Here is a 21,834-nt window from a genome sequence, read left to right as displayed (position 1 = left end):
TGATTAATATGGAAATTTGTAGATTCTTGTCCAGAGAAAGTTAATGCTGTAATGGGGGAAGGCAAGGATGCTTGACAGAACCCAGCTCACAGGGGAAGGGATTATAGGATTTGCTATGAACAGTTCTGGGTTGAAGAACAAGTCCCTTGTAATGTTGCAATGTTTTAACCAAAAAATTGCTACCCTACCTGTGTATTTTTGTGGTACATTGTGTTTGAGTAGGTTTATTTTACTGTCAATACTGATTCTCTGTAGTTTGTATTCTGGGGGTCATTTTTGAGGAATTTCCTCTTAGAGACAAAACCCTAAGTTTGTTCTTTTGGTTAAAAAAAAAAAAAAGAACATTTAGAATATAGACCTATGAATGTAGCTCTGTGTGTATCCTATTTAGGAACACATTGATTTACAGTAACTATAATCCTATATTTGGGGTCTGGAGTGCTTATATTAAAGAAAATCCATCATGATGACAATGTAATAAATGTAATATGCATGTTGAAATGAAAAATATAATTCATTTTGATAAGCCTTATATATCCCATATTACTGTGTTCTTTGAGGAACATTCTCCCTGTTCTCTTTCTCTCTCTTAATATATGTCTAAAGTCTTTTCCTTATGTCTTTCCTACCTAGCATCACCCTCTCCTTGTTCATTTTCTGTCCAAAGCAAAACCCTTCAGAGCAAATCTATGTTGAATTCCTACTACTCAGGTACTAGTGCCAGACTTTTCTTTCATTCCTAAATTTTCTTTGCTTTTGTACGTTACCCAATATAACCTATAACAGACCGAGGCTTCCGAGTGCGAGGCACAGCTAACCTTGTTTTCATTTTCTGTAACTTTTCTTTTCCTGTTGATCCTCTGTTGATTTCCATTGAATCCCTGTCGTGTGGGTGAACGGAATTCCATCTCAAAGTTTCATCAGACACCGTCCCATCGACCACGCTGTTAGGTAAGAGGACAGGTATGGTGTGCTGGGCTGAGCTGGAGAGCAAAAACACTCTCTGTGAAATGAAAATAACACTCCAAAATCAGAATTAATCCTGTGCTCGTGGGTTCATCAGAAAATTTTTGTTTCATTTGTGTTTTGTTATTGCTGTTAATTGCTTTCGAAGGAAAGAAAAATTCAAAAATTAAGGTTTAGTCATTTTTTCAAGGATATGTTTGTGGTGTTTGTGAGGGTCCCCAGGATGAGGTGAGAGATGAGAATTTTATTCCAGGTTCTCAGAAGGCTTATTATTATGTTATGTTATATTATATTATATTATATTATATTATATTATATTATGTTATGTTATGTTATGTTATGTTATGTTATGTTATGTTATGTTATGTTATGTTATGTTATATTATATTATATTATATTATATTATATTATATTATATTATATTATATTATGCTATACTAAAACTATACTAAAGAAAGAGAAAGGATACATCAGAAGGCTTAACAAGAATGAATAATAAAAACACGTGACTCCTCAGAGCCTTGACACAGCTGTACCATGATTGGTCACTAATTAAAACCAATTCACATATTTGGATAAACAATCTCCAGACCACATTCTTGAGCAGCAAAACATGGAGAAGCTGAGGCTTCTCATCTTGCCAGGAGAAGAAATCCTGGTGAAGGGATTTTTCAGAAAATACCATGGTGACATATATTGGGTTTTTTTGTCCGTGAGATTTGGAGTTCTGGGCCCCTTTCCCACTCCCCCAGCTGGTTGTGCCTGTGCGGCTGACACAGAACCACAGAATGGTTTGGGTTGGAAGGGATCTTTAAAAGCTCTTTAGGCCATGGGCAGGAGCACTTTCCTATGGACCAGATTGCTCAGAGCCCCATCCAACCTCACCTGTAACATTCCAGGCATGAGGCATCTTCCACCCCTCTGGGCAACCTGTACCTTTTTATAGACAGTTTCTTCTTTGTATCTACTCTGAATTACCCTGTTTCCATTTAAAACCACCCTCCTGTGCTGTGTGTGAGGCTCAGCTAGACCTGCCTCAAGGGTTGCACATTTAAGTGAGGACTTGCACATGTGCAGCAGGTGAGAGCTGCAGTTTTGGGTGAAGTTGCATGGATAAAGGTTATTTGGAGAAATTCCTGGCTGGGTTTTGGGAAGTGGATCCACCTGGTTCTGTATGCTGCGAGTTAAATGCTAAATCTTTCAGGCAGTCAGGTATGGATTTGAGAGGATAACAAACGTCCTGAGAGGCAGAGGCTGTTCTGTGGCTCTATTAGATATCAGAAAGGAATTCTGCCCTGTGGGGTGCCCAGAGCAGCTGTGGCTGCCCCAGGATCCCTGGAAGTGTTCCAGGCCAGGTTGGACAGGGCTTGGAGCACCCTGGGGCAGTGGAGGGTATCCCTGCCCCTGGTAAAGGGTGGAACTGAGTGATCTTTCTCACCCAAACCTCTCTGATTCTCTGATTTATTAATTCTTACTCTATGGAGCAGAAAGATGATGTGTGGCTGATCAGAATCTAGCCAGTGGGATTTATCATTTTGGATTATCCACAATAAATGTTCCTTCCAGACACAGTAAACTGCCGTGACTGCTTCAAACGTCACTCAGAACATGCGGAGGGGCCACAGTTAGACCTGGAAGAAATGACAACCAGTGGTTCCTGGGTTGTCACTTGGCACAGAGGCTTGGAGGGGCTGCCACAACACACACATCCATCCTGCTGCCTGCCAAAATGCTCTGAATGGGGTGGGGAAGGAAAAGTCTCCATTTCCCAGAAGGTTTGCTCTCATTTCCCAGAGGCTCGGTGTCATCAGCAGAAAAGCCTAAAGGCAGGATTCTCTTTTGGCTGCACTTTAGAAACAACGCTCTGACCTGCAGTTTGATGGAAGATACCAAACTCTGTCTGTCTGGCATCTGGAAAAGCCTGGTCATTCTTTGGGGAGCTGTTTTCCCCCCTCTGCCCTGATGGAATTAAGATGTGAACTGCACTCTTGGTACTCTTGGAGCAAGGAACGGGTTCCCTCTGTGCTTCTCCTGCCACAGCAAAAGCCCCCAAAACTTTTAAAACTCAAAATTTTATAGATGAAAAAGAGGAAATAGGAATCTAACCAGCCTTGTGCTTATGTATTCAAAAATATTTCAATTTTCTACTAAGCACTATATCTGTGTAAGGATTGATATCCCTGTTTTACACATGGGAAGTTAAGTACAGAGCACTTTAAAGACATAAATTACACAGACTGGTCACTGTCCCAGTTCCACCTGAATTTAACAGCCTGTGAAACAGCCCCTTACATTGGAGAAATTTCTATCTTGTGACTTGCAGACAAATTATAACCTTGGCATTCTGGTTTCTCAGACAAATCCATCAGATGTTAGATGTGGCTGTATGAGCAAAAGAAGTTTAATTTTTGATGTTTATTAATATTAATTCCCTGGGAAGAAAAACATATCTTGAAAAGGGATTAGTCATACCACTACCAATATCTGTACCTGCAATTCAGTACCGTTTGTTCCCATCTATTATGCTTTCTGCTAATAAATGTTCTATATTTGCAGTATTGCATGTCTCCCTAGGCTTGGCTGTGACATGGAAGATACAGGAGATTTGGGATTTGCCTCTATCTCAATTCCTTATTAATGCTTTTTTATTAATGTTTTTAGTGAAACCATTTTCTCTTCCAGTTGTGGACAACTCTGCATTTTAAATGTTTTGCTCAAACATCCTTACTTAGAGATAGGGAATAGTGTTAGATAACACTATTTTTTAGTGTTATTTAACACTAAAAAATAAATGAGGTAGATTTTCACTTGAAGATGAGGTACCACAACCTTAGGGATTATTTTTGGAGAAAAGATTCATGTCCAGCATCTCTTGAAGATGTTCAGGAGATCTCTTCAGGGGAACCAGCATGTCCTTCCCTTGGCATCTCCTGGCAGCAGGAAAGGACATTGAGCCTTGTTCTCATTCCAGCTGCTCATGAGGATCCTCACAAGAGTCACCACCCTCCAGACAGAACAGGGATTTTAGTCAGGATGTCCTTCCCTTGCATCCCTTGGCATCTCCTGGCAGCAGGAAAGGACATTGAGCCTTGTTCTCGTTCCAGCTGCTCATGAGGATCCTCACAAGAGTCACCACCCTCCAGACAGAACAGGGATTTTAGTGCCTGCAGATGGGCAGAACAAGCAGAGAGAGCTCTCTGATGCAAAGACTGAGACAAAAAACTGGCTGTGCTTAGAAAGACATAGAAATTTTCCATGGATTTTAGATTCTGTAGCTTTTTTGCCCACCCCTAACCACTCTGCTGTGTGTACACCCCTAGTCTAGTTTGAATAACTCAAAGATGATAAGAAGCCAGTATTGCTGCTTTAGCAGGTGCCTCTGCCACTGAATTTTTACTGTGGGATGAGTGATTTTTATGCAATGGATGCTCAAAAATTCCATGGTTTGACCTGCTCAGTTGCATCAGAAGCCTTCCAGGCCAAGCTAGCCTCTAATAAGGAGCTGTGGGAGAGGTTTTCCCAGTATTTTTCTGTGCTGGGGTTTGTCAGGAGCAGAGTGAGCACCAAAGGTTCAGATCTTGGCAGGCTGGGCCTTGAGCTGAATTTCTCTTACATTTCTTCCTGCCTGCAGAACTGGAAACCCCTCTCTTCCAGTCTTTAGTGGCTTGTAGTTTCATGTGCTGTTTTGAAGTTTGCAGATGTTTTCCAGTTGTAAGTGAATGTCTCTGGAAGGTGGGTTGGTCTGGCAGCCTCTTTTCACTGAGGAGGCAAAGACAGAATTGGCTTGGTGAGCTCCACACATCCAAAGAGCTTCCCATTTACATTTCCACCAAATAATCCCAAATAATTGGCCACCTCACCAAAGCATCTTCTTTGCACCTTTAACAGGATTTTCTTCTATGTTACCTGATGAAGAAAATGTATGTAGTAGTTTTTATAAGATCACAATACTCTTATGCTAGAATACACTTAGAATACTTCAATATTCTTATTAGAATGCTGTTATAAGATTAGAATACTCTTATGCTTGGTGTTAACCAAGCAATTCTTACAAAGTTCTAGAATCTATAAAAAAATTACCTACTTTTTAAAATGTGGCTTCTTCAAGCCTTTGAAATGAAAGGTGCACCCTCTGTGCTCTGTCAAGCCTGCTGTCAGAAGGCTTTGTTAAGGACTGTGCCTTTTCAGAGCTCAGTTGATATCATTAGATAAATGGTGTTTTGCCTTCAGTTTGCCATACCACTGCTGGTATTGTAGATAGAATATTAGAGCTGGGTATTTATCATATAATAAAACCTTGACACACACAAAAAAGCAAATTATTTTTCATCTTGCACCATATCCCTGGTGTAGAGGGAAGAGGTATTAGCCATGCTCTAGTCACCCTCGGAAGATGTCAAAGAATTGACAGCCTTTGCTCTAGTGTGGAGAGACTGGCTCTGTGTGTAATTAAATCCATCACAAACACCTCTCAAAACATAATTTATTTTGTGCAAAGGATGTCGTATCGCATCTTATCACTTGCCAAGGCTAAGAGAATAAAGAATATAAGCAGATATGATAGCCCTGTCATTTTAGTCACAGGAGGAATTTGTGGGCCTTAAAGCAAAAGTTTTGAGAGAAGTGTAGAAGATGACACAAGAGTGCAGCTTTGCTTTTAGTTGTGAGAGGCATGGCTGAGTTTTCTGGTCAGGAGACAACATCATACCCTGTGCCCAGATATCAATTTCTCAGCCTAACTGTGTTTACAAAACAAATGATCTCTATAAAAGCATCTAAAGCTTTAATCCCTGGAGGTGCTCTGGGTGAGCAGGACCCCTCCCAGCAGCCTCACTGGGATGTTGCACAGGGCTCTGATCATACAGAGCCACTTCCACACTGGCAATCTAATTTCTCATCTGCTCTTCATCTTATCTGTGACATTTATGGAGAAGTTCATCAGTTTTTCTGTGGAGGCAAACATATTTGTTTTACTTGTCTGAGAAGCACAAAAGTACAGAACACAAGGTGGTGCAGCAGCAGGCAAGCAATAATAACTCACTGTCAGGGCTGCTCATCAGGTGGGGGAAGATTCCACTGAAGTGACCTCTGCTTCAGCTCCTCTCTGTGTGCTGGACTCTGTTACTTCTGGGCACAACAAGACCTCAGGGTTGATCCCAGCAACTTCATGATTATTTCCTCTGCAAAGGCATTCACAAAAATCACCATTTCATAGGCAGGGAGAATTTGAGAATATGTGAGGTCAGCATTGTTACATTTGCTTATCTGCAGTTTCACACTAAACATATGAGCCAAGATACCTGAAGAGTTTCCCAATTGGCCAAACTGTGTAAGAGACAGGGAATCACTAATTTACTGTCTTCTACAAAATTTCAGGGTGTTAGGTGAACTCTCAAGCTGATCACAGAATGGTTTGGGTTGGAAGGAACTTTAAAGCTCATATCCTTCTGATAGTAAAAGACTTTAAAATCGTAGAAAATTCTGGGAGTTAGAAAGAAAATTAGGCTTAGTGGGTGGGGACACTTCATGAAAATGCCAGCTTCCAGAATCAAAACATCTGAGTTGGCAAAGGACATCTTAATATGGGGAGTAAGAGTGGCACTGAAAAGGGTTAACAAACAAGCTGGCAACACCCTTTGCTGTCACAAGCTGCTGATTTTAGAAGCAATCCTGTCACCAACAGTGTGTTCCCAGCCACATGCAGAATACCTGCCTTATTTACAGCTGCACAAATGGAACTGTGGAAAGTTGGAGATTGTTCTAGGAAGGAACCGGGGCCCTGAGCAGCCTGCCCTAATGAGACTTCAGAAGCTCTCAATTGATTTACTTGATCAAAGAGAGGCTGAAGAAGTGATTTGATCAGTGCCTGCACGGGTCAGGATTACAAATGCTCAGAGGGCTCTTTAATCTAACAGAAGGTATAATAAGATTCAGTGCCCGCAATCGAAGCTAGGCAAAATCAAATTGCAATTAAGAAATGTTTAGTCAGCAAGGGTAATTAACCATCGCCACAATTGTTGGGGTCAGAATGGAATCACCACCTCCTGAAATGTTTTAATTTGAATCATTTCTTGGAATGGTATTCCATCTTTGGAGTGCAGTGAAATGTGATGGGGTGAGTTCCTATCAAAAGCAAAAGGATATATAACTAGGATAAATGTGCCCATGAAATATAATTTTAAAAAAACACCTGATGCATGATCCTCTACATTTAGTAGTTTCTGAGTAGTAGAGTGAATTATTTCCTGCAACTTTCCCACTTAAAAAAAAAAAAATAACAAAAACTATTTTTCTGTTTTGCTTTTCTTACTGAAAACTCACCAAAGGCACACATGCTTTATAGGCACTGCCAAAAATTTAGTACAAAGTCTTGGCCAATTTGTCCTGCAAAGTCATTTTCATTTGCAGGGGACCGGGGAAATGTTTGTGAGAAGCAGACAGAGAAAAGGGACTGTGGAAAATTACTTTAACTTCTTTAACTTGCCTTTATTACAACAATTAAAGCAGCAGCCTGACTTTGCTGGAACCTTTGTTGTCTTTCCCAGTGATAATGGTGCCAAAAGGAATGAGATGTGCTTTATAGCTGCGCCCAGAAGGAAAAGCAAAGCCTGTTTGCCAGCCCTCCAAAGACTCTTTTGGTTGACTGTCCTAGTGAGAGATTAGTGTGCTGCTACCTCCCCTCCCACCTGCATTTTGAATTGTTCACAGAATTGCTGCAAACACATCCTGATAGGTGCTGGTCTCCCCGAGCGCCTCATTACCGCGCTTAGCTCCACACTCTGGGGTGATTAGATGGAGAGGGAACAACGTGTAACCTGCATCAGCCTTTATTAGCAGAACATGGAAGCGTTAAGCTCAGCTCACACACAGCAATTTGTGCCGAGAAAAGCCCCTCTATATTTTGCTTGGCCTAGATAAAATGCTGGTGGGAGTAACTGAGAGTCCAGCGCTGTTGTTGTTGTTGGCGTTGGGATTTTTTTTGCAGGTAGCTCAGGTGCCATGTATGATGTGTTTGTCACAGAGGACTGGAGGAGGTGATGGCCTGAGCAGTTTCAGCTGTGTGTCCCAGGGTGGAGAGGGGGTGACCCACATTGTGTGGTGCTTTTCTTCAAGCAGAATCACCTGACTGAGGCACACAAACAGTGCTTGGTGCTGCCACAGACCACACTTTGCATTCTTCCCTCTGAGGGTGCTGAGGCCCTGGCACAGGGTGTCCAGAGAAGCTGTGGCTGCCCCTGGATCCCTGGAAGTGTCTAAGACCAGGTAGGATGGGGCTTGGAGCACCCTGGGATATTGAAATGAGATGGTCCCTTCCAAGCCCAAACCATTCTGAGCTTCTGTGCCACAAGAGCTGTTCCTACAATCAGAGGGACTTGCACCAATTTTTATCTCATTGACCAAAAAGACCAGCTGTCACTATGGACTCAAAGGCCAGAGACAGACCCCTCTTTGCTGCTGAGCACCTTCTTTTAGTCCCACCTCCACACCATGAGTGCCTACCTTAAGGGAAGCTGTCTGAAAAGAACAAGCCACCACTTTCCTGGCTCTCACCTCTCCCCGTGACACATTACTCTGAGAAGAGAGCCAAGTACACCAGAATTAAAGGAACTGATGAAGAGAGAAATTAGTAATTGCCTGCAAAGCAGCTGGCTGATCTGAGCTCCATTTTAAAAGTCGCCTGTGCTCTGCGTGTGCCCTGCCTGAATTAGCACCAGAACCACACATTAGTTTTAAGGCTCCCTCTTGAATTGGGATCTCGTAATGTTTTTTAATTGGGGCTGATAAAAATGTGGCATTACTTGCAGGTTCCTCGGAGAAGCCAATTGTGAAATTGGGTTTGTATTAAACCTAATGATGGAAAATTAAGCATAGTACGTCTGTCGGAAATGGTCCGCGATAAAAATCTTCTCCTTTTCATTACAGGAGGTTAATAGGGAATAGGGGAGCAAAGATGCACTGGGAAAGCGAATCCAACTAGGGGAATTAATAAGCCTTGAAATTCCCTCTGTTCAGAGTTCTCACACTGTCATTAGTCAGAGCATTAGGGATGATTATACAAATGCTTTGGATGTTACTCTTCCTTAAATCCCAAATTTATTCACATTTTGTGTTTGAGGGTTGCTTTGCTTGAGCCGTGGTTCTGTAAACCTGAGCGTCCTGGGAATGTGACTGTGTTTATGAGAACCTGGGACTCAGAAATCCTTAAATTCAGGAGTCTAATCTTCAAAGCAGATGATCACTGTGCTAATTTATTTCAGAGGAGCAGGCTGTGTTCAGCATCTCTGATAATTCATCCCCCAGCCGTGTTGATGTCCCACTGCTGATGAGCTTGCCCTGCAGCAGTGTCCACTGCTGGCATTCCTATCTCCTCACAGTCCTGCAGCTACCAAACAGAGCATATCCCTGCTTTCACATCTTGCCCTAATCTAATAATAAGCCAGCTGAATTGCTGTTTGCCATGTCTGTGCTGAGGACACGGTGGGATGCCCTCAGCTCTCTGCTCCTGCCCACCTTTGCAGCAGGGACATGGGCAGCCCCTGCCCAAACACCACAGTGGTTTCTCAAGCAGAGCAGTGTTTACAAGAGCATTCCAAGATTATTTCTGCCTCACAGAAATCGCCCTGAAATTGCAATTTGATTTATTCTTTATCCCTTTAAAAACGTGGCCGCAGTGTTGCTCTCAAGGGGTGGTGTTTCAGCTCTTTGTCAGTGAACTTGCTGTAAGAAACAAACCCTGTGTGTGGAAGCTCAAGGGGCTTTTGTGAACAATCTTTGGGAGATGCATTTTCTGTTTGCTAATACCTTGGTCTGGGTAAGGCCAGAAAGAATTGATGCAGGTTTTATGTGTGGAAGGAGATGAGCATCTCAGATCCCTGCAGTCCTAGACAAAACACTGCTATATTTGGCCAAATACTTAAATTTGGACAGCTCTGCTAGATAAGTCATTGAATTTTTCATTTAGTCTGAGTTCCTGTTGTTAAAGATTGTTAGAGTCAATTGTTTGGTTATTGAAGTTATTATTTCTTTTCTCTTAGTTCACTGGGAATATTTTGTTGTACATACAGTTTTGCTGGGAATATGAAGTTGCAATTCCATCTTCATAGTGATAGAATTCTTTAAATCCACTTCTTTCAAAATGACCCGCTTTTCTATTAAGTTTACATATATGAAATTTAAATTTCTGCACACAAGATAACTATATTTTTATGCTGGTTTATTTTTTTTACTGATGATATTACATCTTTCTCATTGACATAGAAAATTTTAGGCCCGAACTAGCAAAACAGTTGACTTTGCCTGAGCATCCTGACTTGTTTGAAATGCTAATCATTTGCTTGCTCGTCACGGGGGTCCCTCTCAGTTATCTCATGCTGTACACCCCAAATCCTGCCTGGATCTCATGCTCATCTCTGTGTATCTCTGAGCCATGTTCTTTGCAGGTTTGGGAAGACAGTAGCTCTGTTGGAGTTGCTGTGGAGATGTGCCATTTCCTTGTTAGCCTGACTGGCTGTTCACTCTCTCCTTGTCTTTTTTGGGTTTGTCTGCTTGACACAAAAAAAAATATTCAAGCATGATTTAGTCCTTCTTGGCATTTTAGATAAACCTGTGTTTTCTATTCATTTCTTTACTTCCTTTTGCCCGCGCCGCCCTGCGGGGTGGCGTTAAATAAAGAGAGAGAGGACGAAACTGGGAAAATCAGGTAGCTGAGAGCTTGTTGTGCCCGCTGTGTCCCCACAGACAGCAGCCACGGGGAGCTGGCCCAGCCCACGCTGACCATCCAGACCCACCCGTACCGCAGCTGCGAGCCCGTGGAGATGTCCTACCCCCGGGGGCAGTTCCAGCCCGCCATCCGCGTGGCAGACCTGCTGCAGCACATCACCCAGATGAAGAGGGGACAGGGCTATGGCTTCAAGGAGGAGTATGAGGTGAGAGGAACTTTTCTTCATGTGAGAAAATGCATGTTTTATGATTGGCTTTTCGTAGATATTCAAATGAATATTATATATGCTGTGCTAGAAAGTTATGGTGTGTTAAGTAGTGTGCTAAATATAGTTTTAGGTTATAACATAATGTTAAAATAGAAACTATGCTATGTAAGATACTTTTTTAAAGAAAGGACTCACAGTGAGATAGCAGCCACAGGACACCTGAATCTTTCAGAGAAAGAGAATCTATTGCTCCCTTATCAGAAGAAATGAACTTCTTCCTGACTTGCTCAGGTTTGAAGGCGCTGTTAGGATTCAGAGGAAGAAGCTGACACTGACCAGACAGAATCCTGTGTTTGAATGGAATTTATGCATCATGTATGAGGTGTATGAATATGCAACAGGCTGTTGTTTTAAGGGTTAATCCTCTGTTAACATGGGGCCTTTTTCAGGCTTTTGTTGCCCAGAAAAAGGTTCCCGGACTGTCCATAACTCTTTGTTTTTATTGTCTCATATTGTCCTAATCCTAATTGTCCAAATTATTATTACTCTAATTATATTACAATTTTTATAACCATTTCATTACTATGAAAAATTTAAAAACAAGTGATTGGCATTTTTCACAACTGAGTAGGGAAGTTGCACTCATGAGGGGTGGAAGCTTGGGAGAGGAGAGGGGCTGGGTTTGAGAGTTTCTTTTCCTTAATTCACCCTCCTAATCCTTTTCTTTCTGATGTTGGTTTTGAGGGCAGGGTTTTGCAGTGTCAGTCTTTGGAGGCCCTCAATTCCAAAGAGAGGGTGTTCAGTACAGCAGAAAGTGGCTGACACTGTGCCCATGCCTCTGTCCCATAAAGAGCAGACAGTGAATATTCAGCAGGTGCTGAACATGCACTCCCACAGTCCCTTCCTTATGGATGTTTTCCTTGAGTAGTGTGAGCCAGGCTGTGAGAAAAGGAAAGGGTTTTGCCTGAATTTTTTGGGAGCTCCAAGTTCTCTCCCATAACTGATCACATGAAATCACAGAGCAATGACCTCAATGCACAATTGTCAGGTATTTGTGTAGCTTAAATGGAGGTGAAATTTTCCAATATGATCAAACCTCTGGCTCAGAATAGGCTTGACTGACATCCTCTATCAACAATGAGTAAAACCTATGCTGGAAAAATGAAAGCTGCCCTATTTCCCCTCACCTCTTTCCCCTGCAACCTGGAATTACCAGGAATATATTCCACATGACCAGAAGACATGATGTTGGGGATGATTTGGAAGAGGAAAACACATTTAGAGCAGAGCAAACAGAAGAGGGAAATAGCATCAAACATATGTGAGACTCAGCTCTAGCAAGTGATAATTATAATGAATGTAGTAAGCTCGTGGGAAGGTAATAAGAAATTAATATGCATAGTGGCATTAAAACTATTTAAAAATAATGTAACAGCTGTGAAAATAAGTTTCTTAATGAAAACAGCTCACTTTTCTACCCTGCAAGTATGAGTCCATGGGGTTTGTGTCCTCAGTGCTGAGGTTTGCTGTAATTGGGAGCCTGTCTTTTCCTGGTCCTCACCAGGGAGTGTTTTTTTAATCATATGGCATCAAAAACTGTCATAGCACATGTTTCTGGAACTGTATGTTAACCAGGTCTAGGCACTCTTGCCCCATAATCAAGTATGCTAATTAAACTACCTATATAAAGAGCTTTGTTTAATATTGAAAAAGGTTAATAATTCTCTGAGGAGATTTTCTTAGCCCCCCCTTGGCCTTCATTTCCATGAGGAGTACCCAAAACTGCATTGAGCTCCATTACGGATGCCCTAAGACCCAGTTCTTGATGTTCAAGAAGAAAAACAGGTGCTGGCATATATGTAATTTTCTGGTGCTGGCATGGGTAATTATCAAAATAGCACATTAGCATGAAAAATGTCAATGCAACTCTCAGCTCCACGAGCTCTGCCTTCCCCACAAAGTGCTGTCTGCAGGCCTATGTAAGGATGATGGCATTACACAGCTTTGCAGAATTCCTTTCTTCACAAGGACTGGCCTGGAGAATGCCACAAGCTCACAAATCCCCTGTGTTGTCCCACCAGGCATTTTCCACGGTGGGATTTGGGTTTGGAGATGGGGTGGAGGCAGCACCTCAGCTCCAAATAGCATTGGGAGGGTGTCAGGGAGCAGGAGAGCTCCTGGAAGGTGGGAGGTTGGAGCTGGCTCTGAGTGGGGGCTCAGCCTGGCATCTGCAGGAGCACAGAGCTGCAAAATTGGCTTTGCACACGCTTTGCAGAGCAGCTGATAAAATCTCGAGAAAGAATTTGATGTCTCTTTTAAAGTGTGTTTTCAGACACTAATATCAGTGTCACCTCCAAATATGCTCTTTTTTTTTTCTCTTCTTCTTCTAAGGAGCTGATTTTCTACTTACTTTGCAAATTGATAGCATAAATTGCAGCCTGTTTAGTGACATGTTACCAAATAATTTTACTCTCATGAAAAATCACTTTGAACGGAGCATATCAGTCACACATGACAATCTCTTATCTCCGTGCCTTCCCATCTCCGCCGAGTAACCTGGAAATTGCATTCTATATTTGTTTTAAAGGATGCCTGCACCTACACGTGTGAGCACAGGCAGCTTGTTTTGCTGAAGGCATCTAGAAAAATATTCCTGGTAGCTCCAGGAGGAGCTGAGAAGCAGGAGGGGATGGTGTGAGGGGTGTGAGTGTTGGTGTGAAACGAGTGTTAACCGGGTGTGAGTAGCGGGAGAATCTGTCAGCACTCCCTGTCTGTGTTATTTTAGGGCTGCACACTGCACCTGAGGGCAAAGTGGGACTTTGGGCCTTTTTGGCTGCTGCTTCTGTTCAGTGATAAAACAAGAGGAACAGAGGAGAAAAATCTGTCAGCGGTGCTGGGTGTAGATGGCACTGTTTGGGGTTGGGAATAGCCATAAACATTTAAACAGGACACATTTAAATGTCACCAGTTCCTTTTCCAGAACATATCAGCTCTGATTTGTTGGGAGCTGTGGGACCAGTCCCACAGACTTATTGCAAGCACCAATTACTGGCTAAGGAGATAATAGGCTTAATTATCCAGACTCATTTTCCATTATGATTTAGGATGTCACTAATGCACATTCTCCTGCTGCATTACTGAGACTGTTTAGTTATTTTAGATTTTGTGGCTCCTTTCCTCAAACATCTTAGTGCTGAGAGCCTTCAGATAGTGGAATTCACCCCCAGACTTTAACCCTTTGATTTCTGCTTACACATTTTCATTTGGCCTGAAGAATAGATCTGATGGTCCGGGCTATGATGGGACACTGCAAAATGAATGGCTGAAATACCTATTTTTTCAGATTATGTTTTGTAGTCCAGGTAATTTTTAATTCTGGCTCCCATCAGATTTGTAGGAAGAGTTTGTCCACCACTGTTGAGAAGAGAATGGCTTCAGAAGGAGGGCCAGGGCTCCATGGCACACTTTGGGATGAGCAGGAAGGCTTTGAATTGATGTTGTTGGGTTTGGCAGCAAAAGTGCAGCATTAAGGTGGATCAGTGAAAATGAAGGATTAGATTTTTTGTATTTAAATTAAAAGCAAACAGCAAACTAACTAAATGCATCCATCCAAAATTCAAATTGGCTTGCAGGGAGCCTCAGTTTAATGGGAACACTTCAGTTATGGCTGGGCTGTGGTGCTTAGGAAGCTTGATTGAGATGAAGCTGACTTTGAGAGATCTATGCTTGTAATTTCAGCTAAAATTTAGATCAATTTAGCTTAAAAAGCTTCACTGTAACCTAAATTCCACTAGTGGGAAGATATTTCAATATAGATTTCACAAAACTTCTCTAAGAGAAGTTTAGGCAGTTTTAGAAGTAGAAAAAGCTTTAAAATCAAGTATCATTTTTTTTGAACACTAAAAGTCTTCTGTTACCAAGTCAGAGGAAGAAGGGGGAGAATTTCCTAGGAAAAATGGATTAAATACCAGTGCCTGAGTGATCTGTCCTGATTTAACATTGATGATAATGCAGATAGAAGCAGGACTCTTTTCACAATTATAGAGATACTTATTGCACCATAAAAACCTGAAGGAACAAAGCATTAGCCATTCTCCTCATTTTCTGGATGCAAGCCAATTTATAATCCATATTCTTGTCTTTTTTTTAATGTAGCTCCAATTCTTGGTGCTGCATTTTTTGGGATCTCATGGGCAAATTCTTTGGGTTGTACATGGAGTTTCTCCAATTTGTTCATCTGATGTTTATAAAAGTGGGGATGTAAGGGGCAAAGGTGGTTTGTGTTCACCACCAAGCAGAGCTGTGCTCCCTCCCTTCAGAGCTGGTCAGTTCTCTGGAAAGCAGGGATTTCTGTGGGATTGAATGCAATGAAAAATCCTGGCCTCTTAAATCTTCGGAGGCTCCATCAGCAAATATAAAAACATCAATTTCAGTGGAGAATTGCATGTTCAAATCAAATGAAAGGATACGGTTTGTTGAGAAGGGATTTATTGGGCCTGAATATATTTTCTCTAGCCAAGATAGCTTCTCCCATGTGGAAGTCATGAGAAAGGATCTTCTTTTATTTCTTTTTCTTTTCAGATAGCTCTGATTAGGCACCTAATGACAGTTGCCATTCTCTGGTCAATCTGCTGTAATTTGATATTAGTGGAAAAATAAGGCACCTTTTTCCTTGCTCTTTGAAGATGAAAATGAGCCTTCTTCACCTCTTTTCTTTCACTCAGAGGTTTTTTTTTTTGTGTTGTGTGTGAGTTTCTTGGTTGGGTGTTTTTCCTCAGAAGATGAGCTGCTCTTTGGAAACAACAGTCTGCAAAGGAAATATATGTGTGATCAAAGCCCTCACCAATTACGGAGTTATTACTCTTTCTCCTGGGCTTTTGAATAGGAACTCAGTGTCCCTGTCTCTGTCAGCAGAACTCGTGGCAGTGCTGCAGTGCCTGACATTTTCTGTCCTGGAACCCTTTGCGGGAAATTCACAGCGATCTGCTCTGCCAGGGCTTTGCTCATATTAAGTTTAATTGTAACTCCAGCGTTGTAGATCCTAATTGTGTCTCTCCGCTATTGCATTCAGGCACATAATAGACCTGGGTGGCTTGTGAAGATGAATATAAATTCATTTTGTAACACAGCTGTGTCAAACTACCCGCTGCTGGCTGAGGCAGATGTGACTCTACAACGACTGTGGTATAAACCCTCTGTAATTCCCCAAGGACAAGAAATAATAAAACTTCCAATGATGATTTTAGTGATGTAGAATCGTGTTAGGGGGTACATCTGGGAGGAGAGGCAGTTCAGGAGGGGCTGCTCACCCATGTTTTTTCCAAGAAAGGCAGGACCATCCCCAGCTGGTGCTTTCCAGGCTCTACCTTGAAAATCCCTCCTGGACATGTCTCTAGGATAAAGTGACTCCTGTGAGGGTGTGCAGAATAGTTGTAGGGCTGAGCTGCAGGGAGGGTGGCAATGTGTGCTGCCAGTTCCTTTCCCTCTTCCTTCATCATCTGAAAGAGCAGATTTTAGGAAAATGGCTGTTTATTCTTGTGCTTCACAAGCATTCTTTACCTTGTTTTTCCTCCCTTTTTTATACATGATCTAAAACCCTGAGCTGTTTTATCTTTCCCCAGAGAAATCCAGCAAATGGCTTGTGTTGCATCACCCATTATTAATACAGAAATAGATGAAACCACTCTATTTTCAGCTTAAATATTGAAGGCTGAGCACTGGGTTTCAACCATCTGAGTTTTCTTAGAGGTGTAGTCAAGTGAAATCTCCCCAAGTCTTGTTCTACAGGGGCAATGAGGTTAACCTGTGACTGTGCAGCCAAAAACAAATTCCCCTGATTTTTTTTGATGTAAAGTAGCAGGAGGAAAATGATTCTTGGCTAGGAGAAGACAAGAGATGCAAATGGTCTGCACGAGCTCTGCTTTTCCCAATAGTGGAGATGCCCTTTCCTCACCCACAGTGTTTCCTTGGTCAGCTACTGTATTATGCAGCTCCTTTATTTTTGCCCTGCTCTTCTTTAGGTCTCTTCCCCCACCTGAAGGCATTGACCAGGTGTTTTAAGCCCTCCCTTACTGTTTATTTTGCAGGCACTCCCCGAGGGGCAGACGGCGTCCTGGGATACGGCCAAGGAAGATGAGAACCGCAACAAGAACAGATATGGAAACATAATCTCCTGTAGGTGTAAATTCACATTGGACTGGGCATCCTGGGGGATCTTACCTGTGTGCTGTGGAGAAGGGTGTGTTTGAGAAGCTCACCAGGAGCTGGCTAGCAATACTGAGTGTGTTCGGTCCATTTGTTACAGGCTTTATTCCTGGGGTTTATTTTACTTCATGTTTTTTTAATCCTTAGTTTGCATAACATCCTTGCATGATGTTACACATTTTCTGCCTGCCTTGCTTTCTGCTTTAGGTTTGTAGCTCAAGGGCTAAATCCTTTTGTCACTTTTTATGTGATGATGTCCATTTTCTGTCTATTTTCACTGCAAACCCCAGAGCTTCCAGTGCCACAAAGGAGAGGAGCTGCAGATGGATCAGACTTTTAGCCATGGCTCAGAGGCCAGGTTTTCTCCTTCCCTGTGGTCAGCAGCCAGTGGAGCAGTCACTGCTGGTCCCTAGAGCTGGTTTGAAGGGTGGGACAAGCTTAACTTCTGCCTCAGGATCATAATAAGGCAACTGAAAATGCACTAAAATGTCTTGGCTTACTTCTTTCAGTCATCAGTTCCTGTTGATGTTACAGGAATATCAATACAGAGCAGAACTGCAGGGCAGGAAAGAGTCCATAAAACTATTTAGGACACCTTTATTCTTAAAAGCAAGACTAAACTCACCTTCCTCATTTTTGTCAGATATTTGTGAAGCCTCCTCCAAAGTTTCTCTCCAAAACTGAGCTTTCCAGAAGCTCTCCAGACAGTTAACCAGTGTTTCATTATTCCTGATAATGACTGGGGAGAGGAGGTATGAGAATTAATTCTTTTCAAGGGCTGCTGAGCTGAATCAAGTTGGAGAAGCCAAGCTTGAAACCATCAGAATAAGAAATCGGAATATAAATGAATGTGCCATAGATTTTCATGACTGGGAAAATCTATAGAATGCTCTAAGAGCCAAATTAAGTTGTGCTGAGTGATATATTTCATACTATATTTTTGTTCTGGGGTTAAAAATGTATTTCTTGTAGAACAGATAGAATGTACTAAAAAAATTTTTAAAACCACAAAAAAAAAAAAATCACCACCAAAAAAGCACCAAAACAACACCTCAACTGACCCAAAAACCCAACTTCTTCATAAAGAAACCTCAACTCACACATCATTACTCCTCTCTCTGAAGCCTTGAGATAAGTGATTCATGTGCCAGTTTTGGGGAATGACCTAGAACATCTCAGTTCAGGGGCCCCATGGTAAAGATGAAGGAATCTGGAAATGAAGATTGAAGTTTGTGAGCCCTGATGTGATCCCAGTTCTGCTGCTGGCTTTGTGTGGTTTGTGAAAAGGTCACCAAGTTCACCAGTGTTTTTTATCCATGGGGAAATGGAAGTGACAGTACAGGAATGTTGCAATTAGCATGGAAGTTGTCTCCCTCAATTTCAGCTCCACCTCACCGTGAGCTTTCTGTGTCCCAGTGGCAAAGAGAGATGTCCAGACAGAGCCTCTGTTCACCTCTCCATACAATTAACTCCATTAGATGAGTCTAAGACAGATGAATCATCCACTTCTAGATTGAAAGTGGAAGTGCTGTGGTATGATATAAGGAAGGAAATGTGAAAGGATTTGTTTCTCTGTATTATTTTGAGGAAGCACTTGGCATAATTCAAAAGAGGAGGTGAAAAGAGGCAAAACTGTGCAAAAGCTTCCATCTCATTTCTGTTGAAGATGGTCATGAAGAAAACCTTGAACTCCAAGTGAAATGTGAGGAGTTCAAAAAGCAAAATCAAGGAAGATAAATGGGATGTTATCTAAAGAGAAGGTGTTCACAAAGACAAATTGTTGCCTAACGAAGAGTGACGTGAGGCTTTTAGCTCTAAATATAAATACAGCAGCCGTGCAGATAAGAGGTGATGAACTTGAATAAGGGAATGCAAAATGTAATCAGAGCTAAGGAACAAGAATCTGCAGGGTGTGAAGTGTCAGAAAAGGAGCTCAAGTTTGAGGACTGTTGGGAAAGATTTGGGAATGGGGCTGAGAGGGTGGAGTGGGCTTTCTTCTCTTCAAATATTTGTTGAAGAGAAGGAGACAAGAGCTCTTTTAAAAGACGGCCAGGAGAATTTAGAAATATACAATAGTGATATTGAGAAGGCTTGGAAGGGAGAAGAAAAGAAGGATGCCTAGGGAAGGAGCATGTAATTCATCTGGTATTTTGTAAAATTATTTCAGAGTTATCAGCTGAGCCTGGAGCCAGACCTCACTGGTGGGTGAGTTGGACAAACTCCCTGAGTAGAGTCAGGGCAGGAGCCAGAGCAGAGGATGGAGAGCAGAGCTGAGAATAGCAGGGCAGTGCTTCCCTCCAGGCAGGTCATGATAACAAATTGTGCTCTGTGGGTACAAACTGGGCAAAAGCCTGGCAGAGGAGGTGGAACACAGTTATACACTGAGCTGTTTTGTTGTACTTCAGTTGCAGTGGCTGATGAAACCCAGAGCAGGCACTGGTTGCCCCTACCAGTTTGTTTGGTAAAAGGCTGCATGTAGCAATTAACATTATTTATTTAACCATTTATCCCTCCTGTACAACAAATCCCCTGCCTTCTGGGGAGTGAATTAGAAAGTCATGTTTTGATCTGACTTCTGAAGCAGCAGCTTCAGAGACTGGTGTTAGAATGTGGGTTTGTAAGCCCTTGCAGTGAGTAGCATTGCTCAGTGAATCACAGCAGATTAGATCTTGTCTTTACAGCCTCGTGGGTAACAGCACGCTTACAGGACTGTTTTACTGGCTCACTGCTCTCCCAGAGCTGCATTAACACCGTGCCTCTCTCTGAAAACCTGGATCACACTGCCAGCCCCAACACCTGCTCTTCTTCTTAACATTTGCAAAGCAGAGCTGCAGACCAGCCTGAGAGCTGTTCATGCAGAGGAGGGGCAGGAGAACTCAAAGAGCTCTCCCAGGTTTCCATCATTCCCTCCCATCTGTAACAGTTTTTGGAGCAAGGAAGGAAAAGCTGAGCAGTGGATTTGGGGTCTGCACGACCACAGAAATCCACTATGGATTGTGGGAAGTTGCAGACAGACTTACCATGCTAGAAGAAACTGCCCTGCTTGAACCTTTTATTGTATGAACAAAGCCCATGAGCTTTGCTCCTGCACTTTTATAAAAGCTGTAAAAACAAAGAGAGTTGTGGAGATGCCAGGATTTTCTTTAGGGGACAAGCGTAGGCAGTGTACCCATTTATGTGCTGCAGCAAAATGATTTAATTCTGCTTTAGGGCCCAGATATTGAGAGCTTCAAAGAGCATCAGAAAGTGATTGTTGGGCGAGGGATGTTGAGCTGAATCTATTACAAGAGAAGAGAAAATGTCCAGAAGCTATATGGGACCTTTGGTTCTATTTGATTTCTCTCCATCTTGCCAAGATTTAGAGCCATTAACATTGTGGGAGAATAAAAGCTCTCAGATGAGAGCTGAGGATGGGAAGAGATAGGATGATGTTTTGCTTCTGCTGATGGAGAGAACTTTCTGTGCCTTTCTTTTTTCCCTCTATTTGAATTCTCATGATGGTCCACTAAAACCTGCAGAGCTGGTGACAAAAAGACAGTGGAGAAATTTACTTTGTTTCCTTCATTCTCTGACTGCCATATGCGTTGTGTTGGAAAACTGACAATTAATCAGAGAATTTTGGGGTGGAAGAGATGAAGCTTTCAGCTGGCACACAGGTGGAGAGAACCTCTTGCTCACAGACAGGGATAAGAAATGAAATAAAAAAAAAAACTGCAAAGAATTCCAGACTTTGGGTGGGAAGGGACCTTAAAGCTCATCCAGTTCCACCTCTGCCATGGCAAGGACACCTTCCACTATCCCAGGTTGCTCCAAGCCCTGTCCAACTGGCCTTGGGCACTTCCAGAGACAGCTGGTGCCTGTGCTTGACATTTAGAATACAAATCTTAAATTTCCAGGCATTTTTATTCCATTATTTCTTCTGTAGTTCCTAAACTCTTGCATGTCTGTGTGATATCCATGGAATTTGTGTGATATCCATGGCATTTGTGTGATATCCATGGAATTCGTGTGACATCCCACTGAATTTGTGTGATATCCATTGAATTTGTGTGATATTCCATTGAATTTGTGTGACATCCATGGGATTTGTGTGATATCCCATTGAATTTGTGTGACATCCATGGAATTTGTGTGATATCCCATTGAATTTGTGTGATATCCATAGAATTTGTGTGATATCCATGGAATTCGTGTGACATCCCATTGAATTTGTGTGATATCCATGGAATCTGTGTGATATCCATGGAATTTGTGTGATATCCCATTGAATTTGTGTGATATTCATGGGATTTGTGTGATATCCATGGAATTTGTGCGACATCCATGGAATTTGTGTGATATCCCATTGAATTTGTGTGATATCCATGGAATTCGTGTGACATCCATGGAATTTTGTGTGATATCCGTGGAATTTTGTGTGATATCCATGGAGTTTGTGTGATATCCATGGAACTTGTGTGACATCCCATTGAATTTGTGTGATATCTATGGAATTTCTGTGATATCTATGAAATGTGTGTGATATCCATGGAATTTGTGTTATATCCATGGAATTTGTGTGATATCCAAGGAATTTGGCCCTGGCAGGGTGTGATTCATCCCACCTGGATGTTGCCCAGCTCTCATGGCACACTCCAGGGTCAGTGGGGGCAGAAAGGGGAGCACAGAGTGAGGATGAATCATGGTTTTGTCCCAGAACTGGGGTGAATCTGCAGATTTGTGTGTGTTTCTCCAC

At 42.2% G+C, this 21,834-nt stretch overlaps 1 protein-coding gene across 4 annotated transcripts in view; it reads left to right on the top strand.

Moving 5' to 3' along the window:
• The window catches only part of PTPRT (protein tyrosine phosphatase receptor type T), a 489,384-nt gene that overhangs the window by 430,982 nt on the left and 36,568 nt on the right, over positions 1–21,834 (top strand). For 3 of the 4 annotated variants that reach the window (XM_059480540.1, XM_059480539.1, XM_059480538.1), the window contains 3 exons: positions 916–951; positions 10,705–10,892; positions 16,982–17,069. In XM_059480540.1, coding sequence (XP_059336523.1) covers positions 916–951; positions 10,705–10,892; positions 16,982–17,069 — 312 coding nt within the window. Of the gene's footprint in view, positions 1–633; positions 712–915; positions 952–10,704; positions 10,893–16,981; positions 17,070–21,834 lie in introns of all 4 variants that reach the window. The other variant, XM_059480541.1, reaches the window with a different exon arrangement.

Source organism: Ammospiza nelsoni, chromosome 12 (genome assembly GCF_027579445.1).
Source record: "Ammospiza nelsoni isolate bAmmNel1 chromosome 12, bAmmNel1.pri, whole genome shotgun sequence".
NCBI lineage: Eukaryota > Metazoa > Chordata > Aves > Passeriformes > Passerellidae > Ammospiza > Ammospiza nelsoni.
The sequence above is the reverse complement of the archived record's forward strand: the minus strand, read 5'-3'. Positions and strand labels throughout refer to the sequence as shown.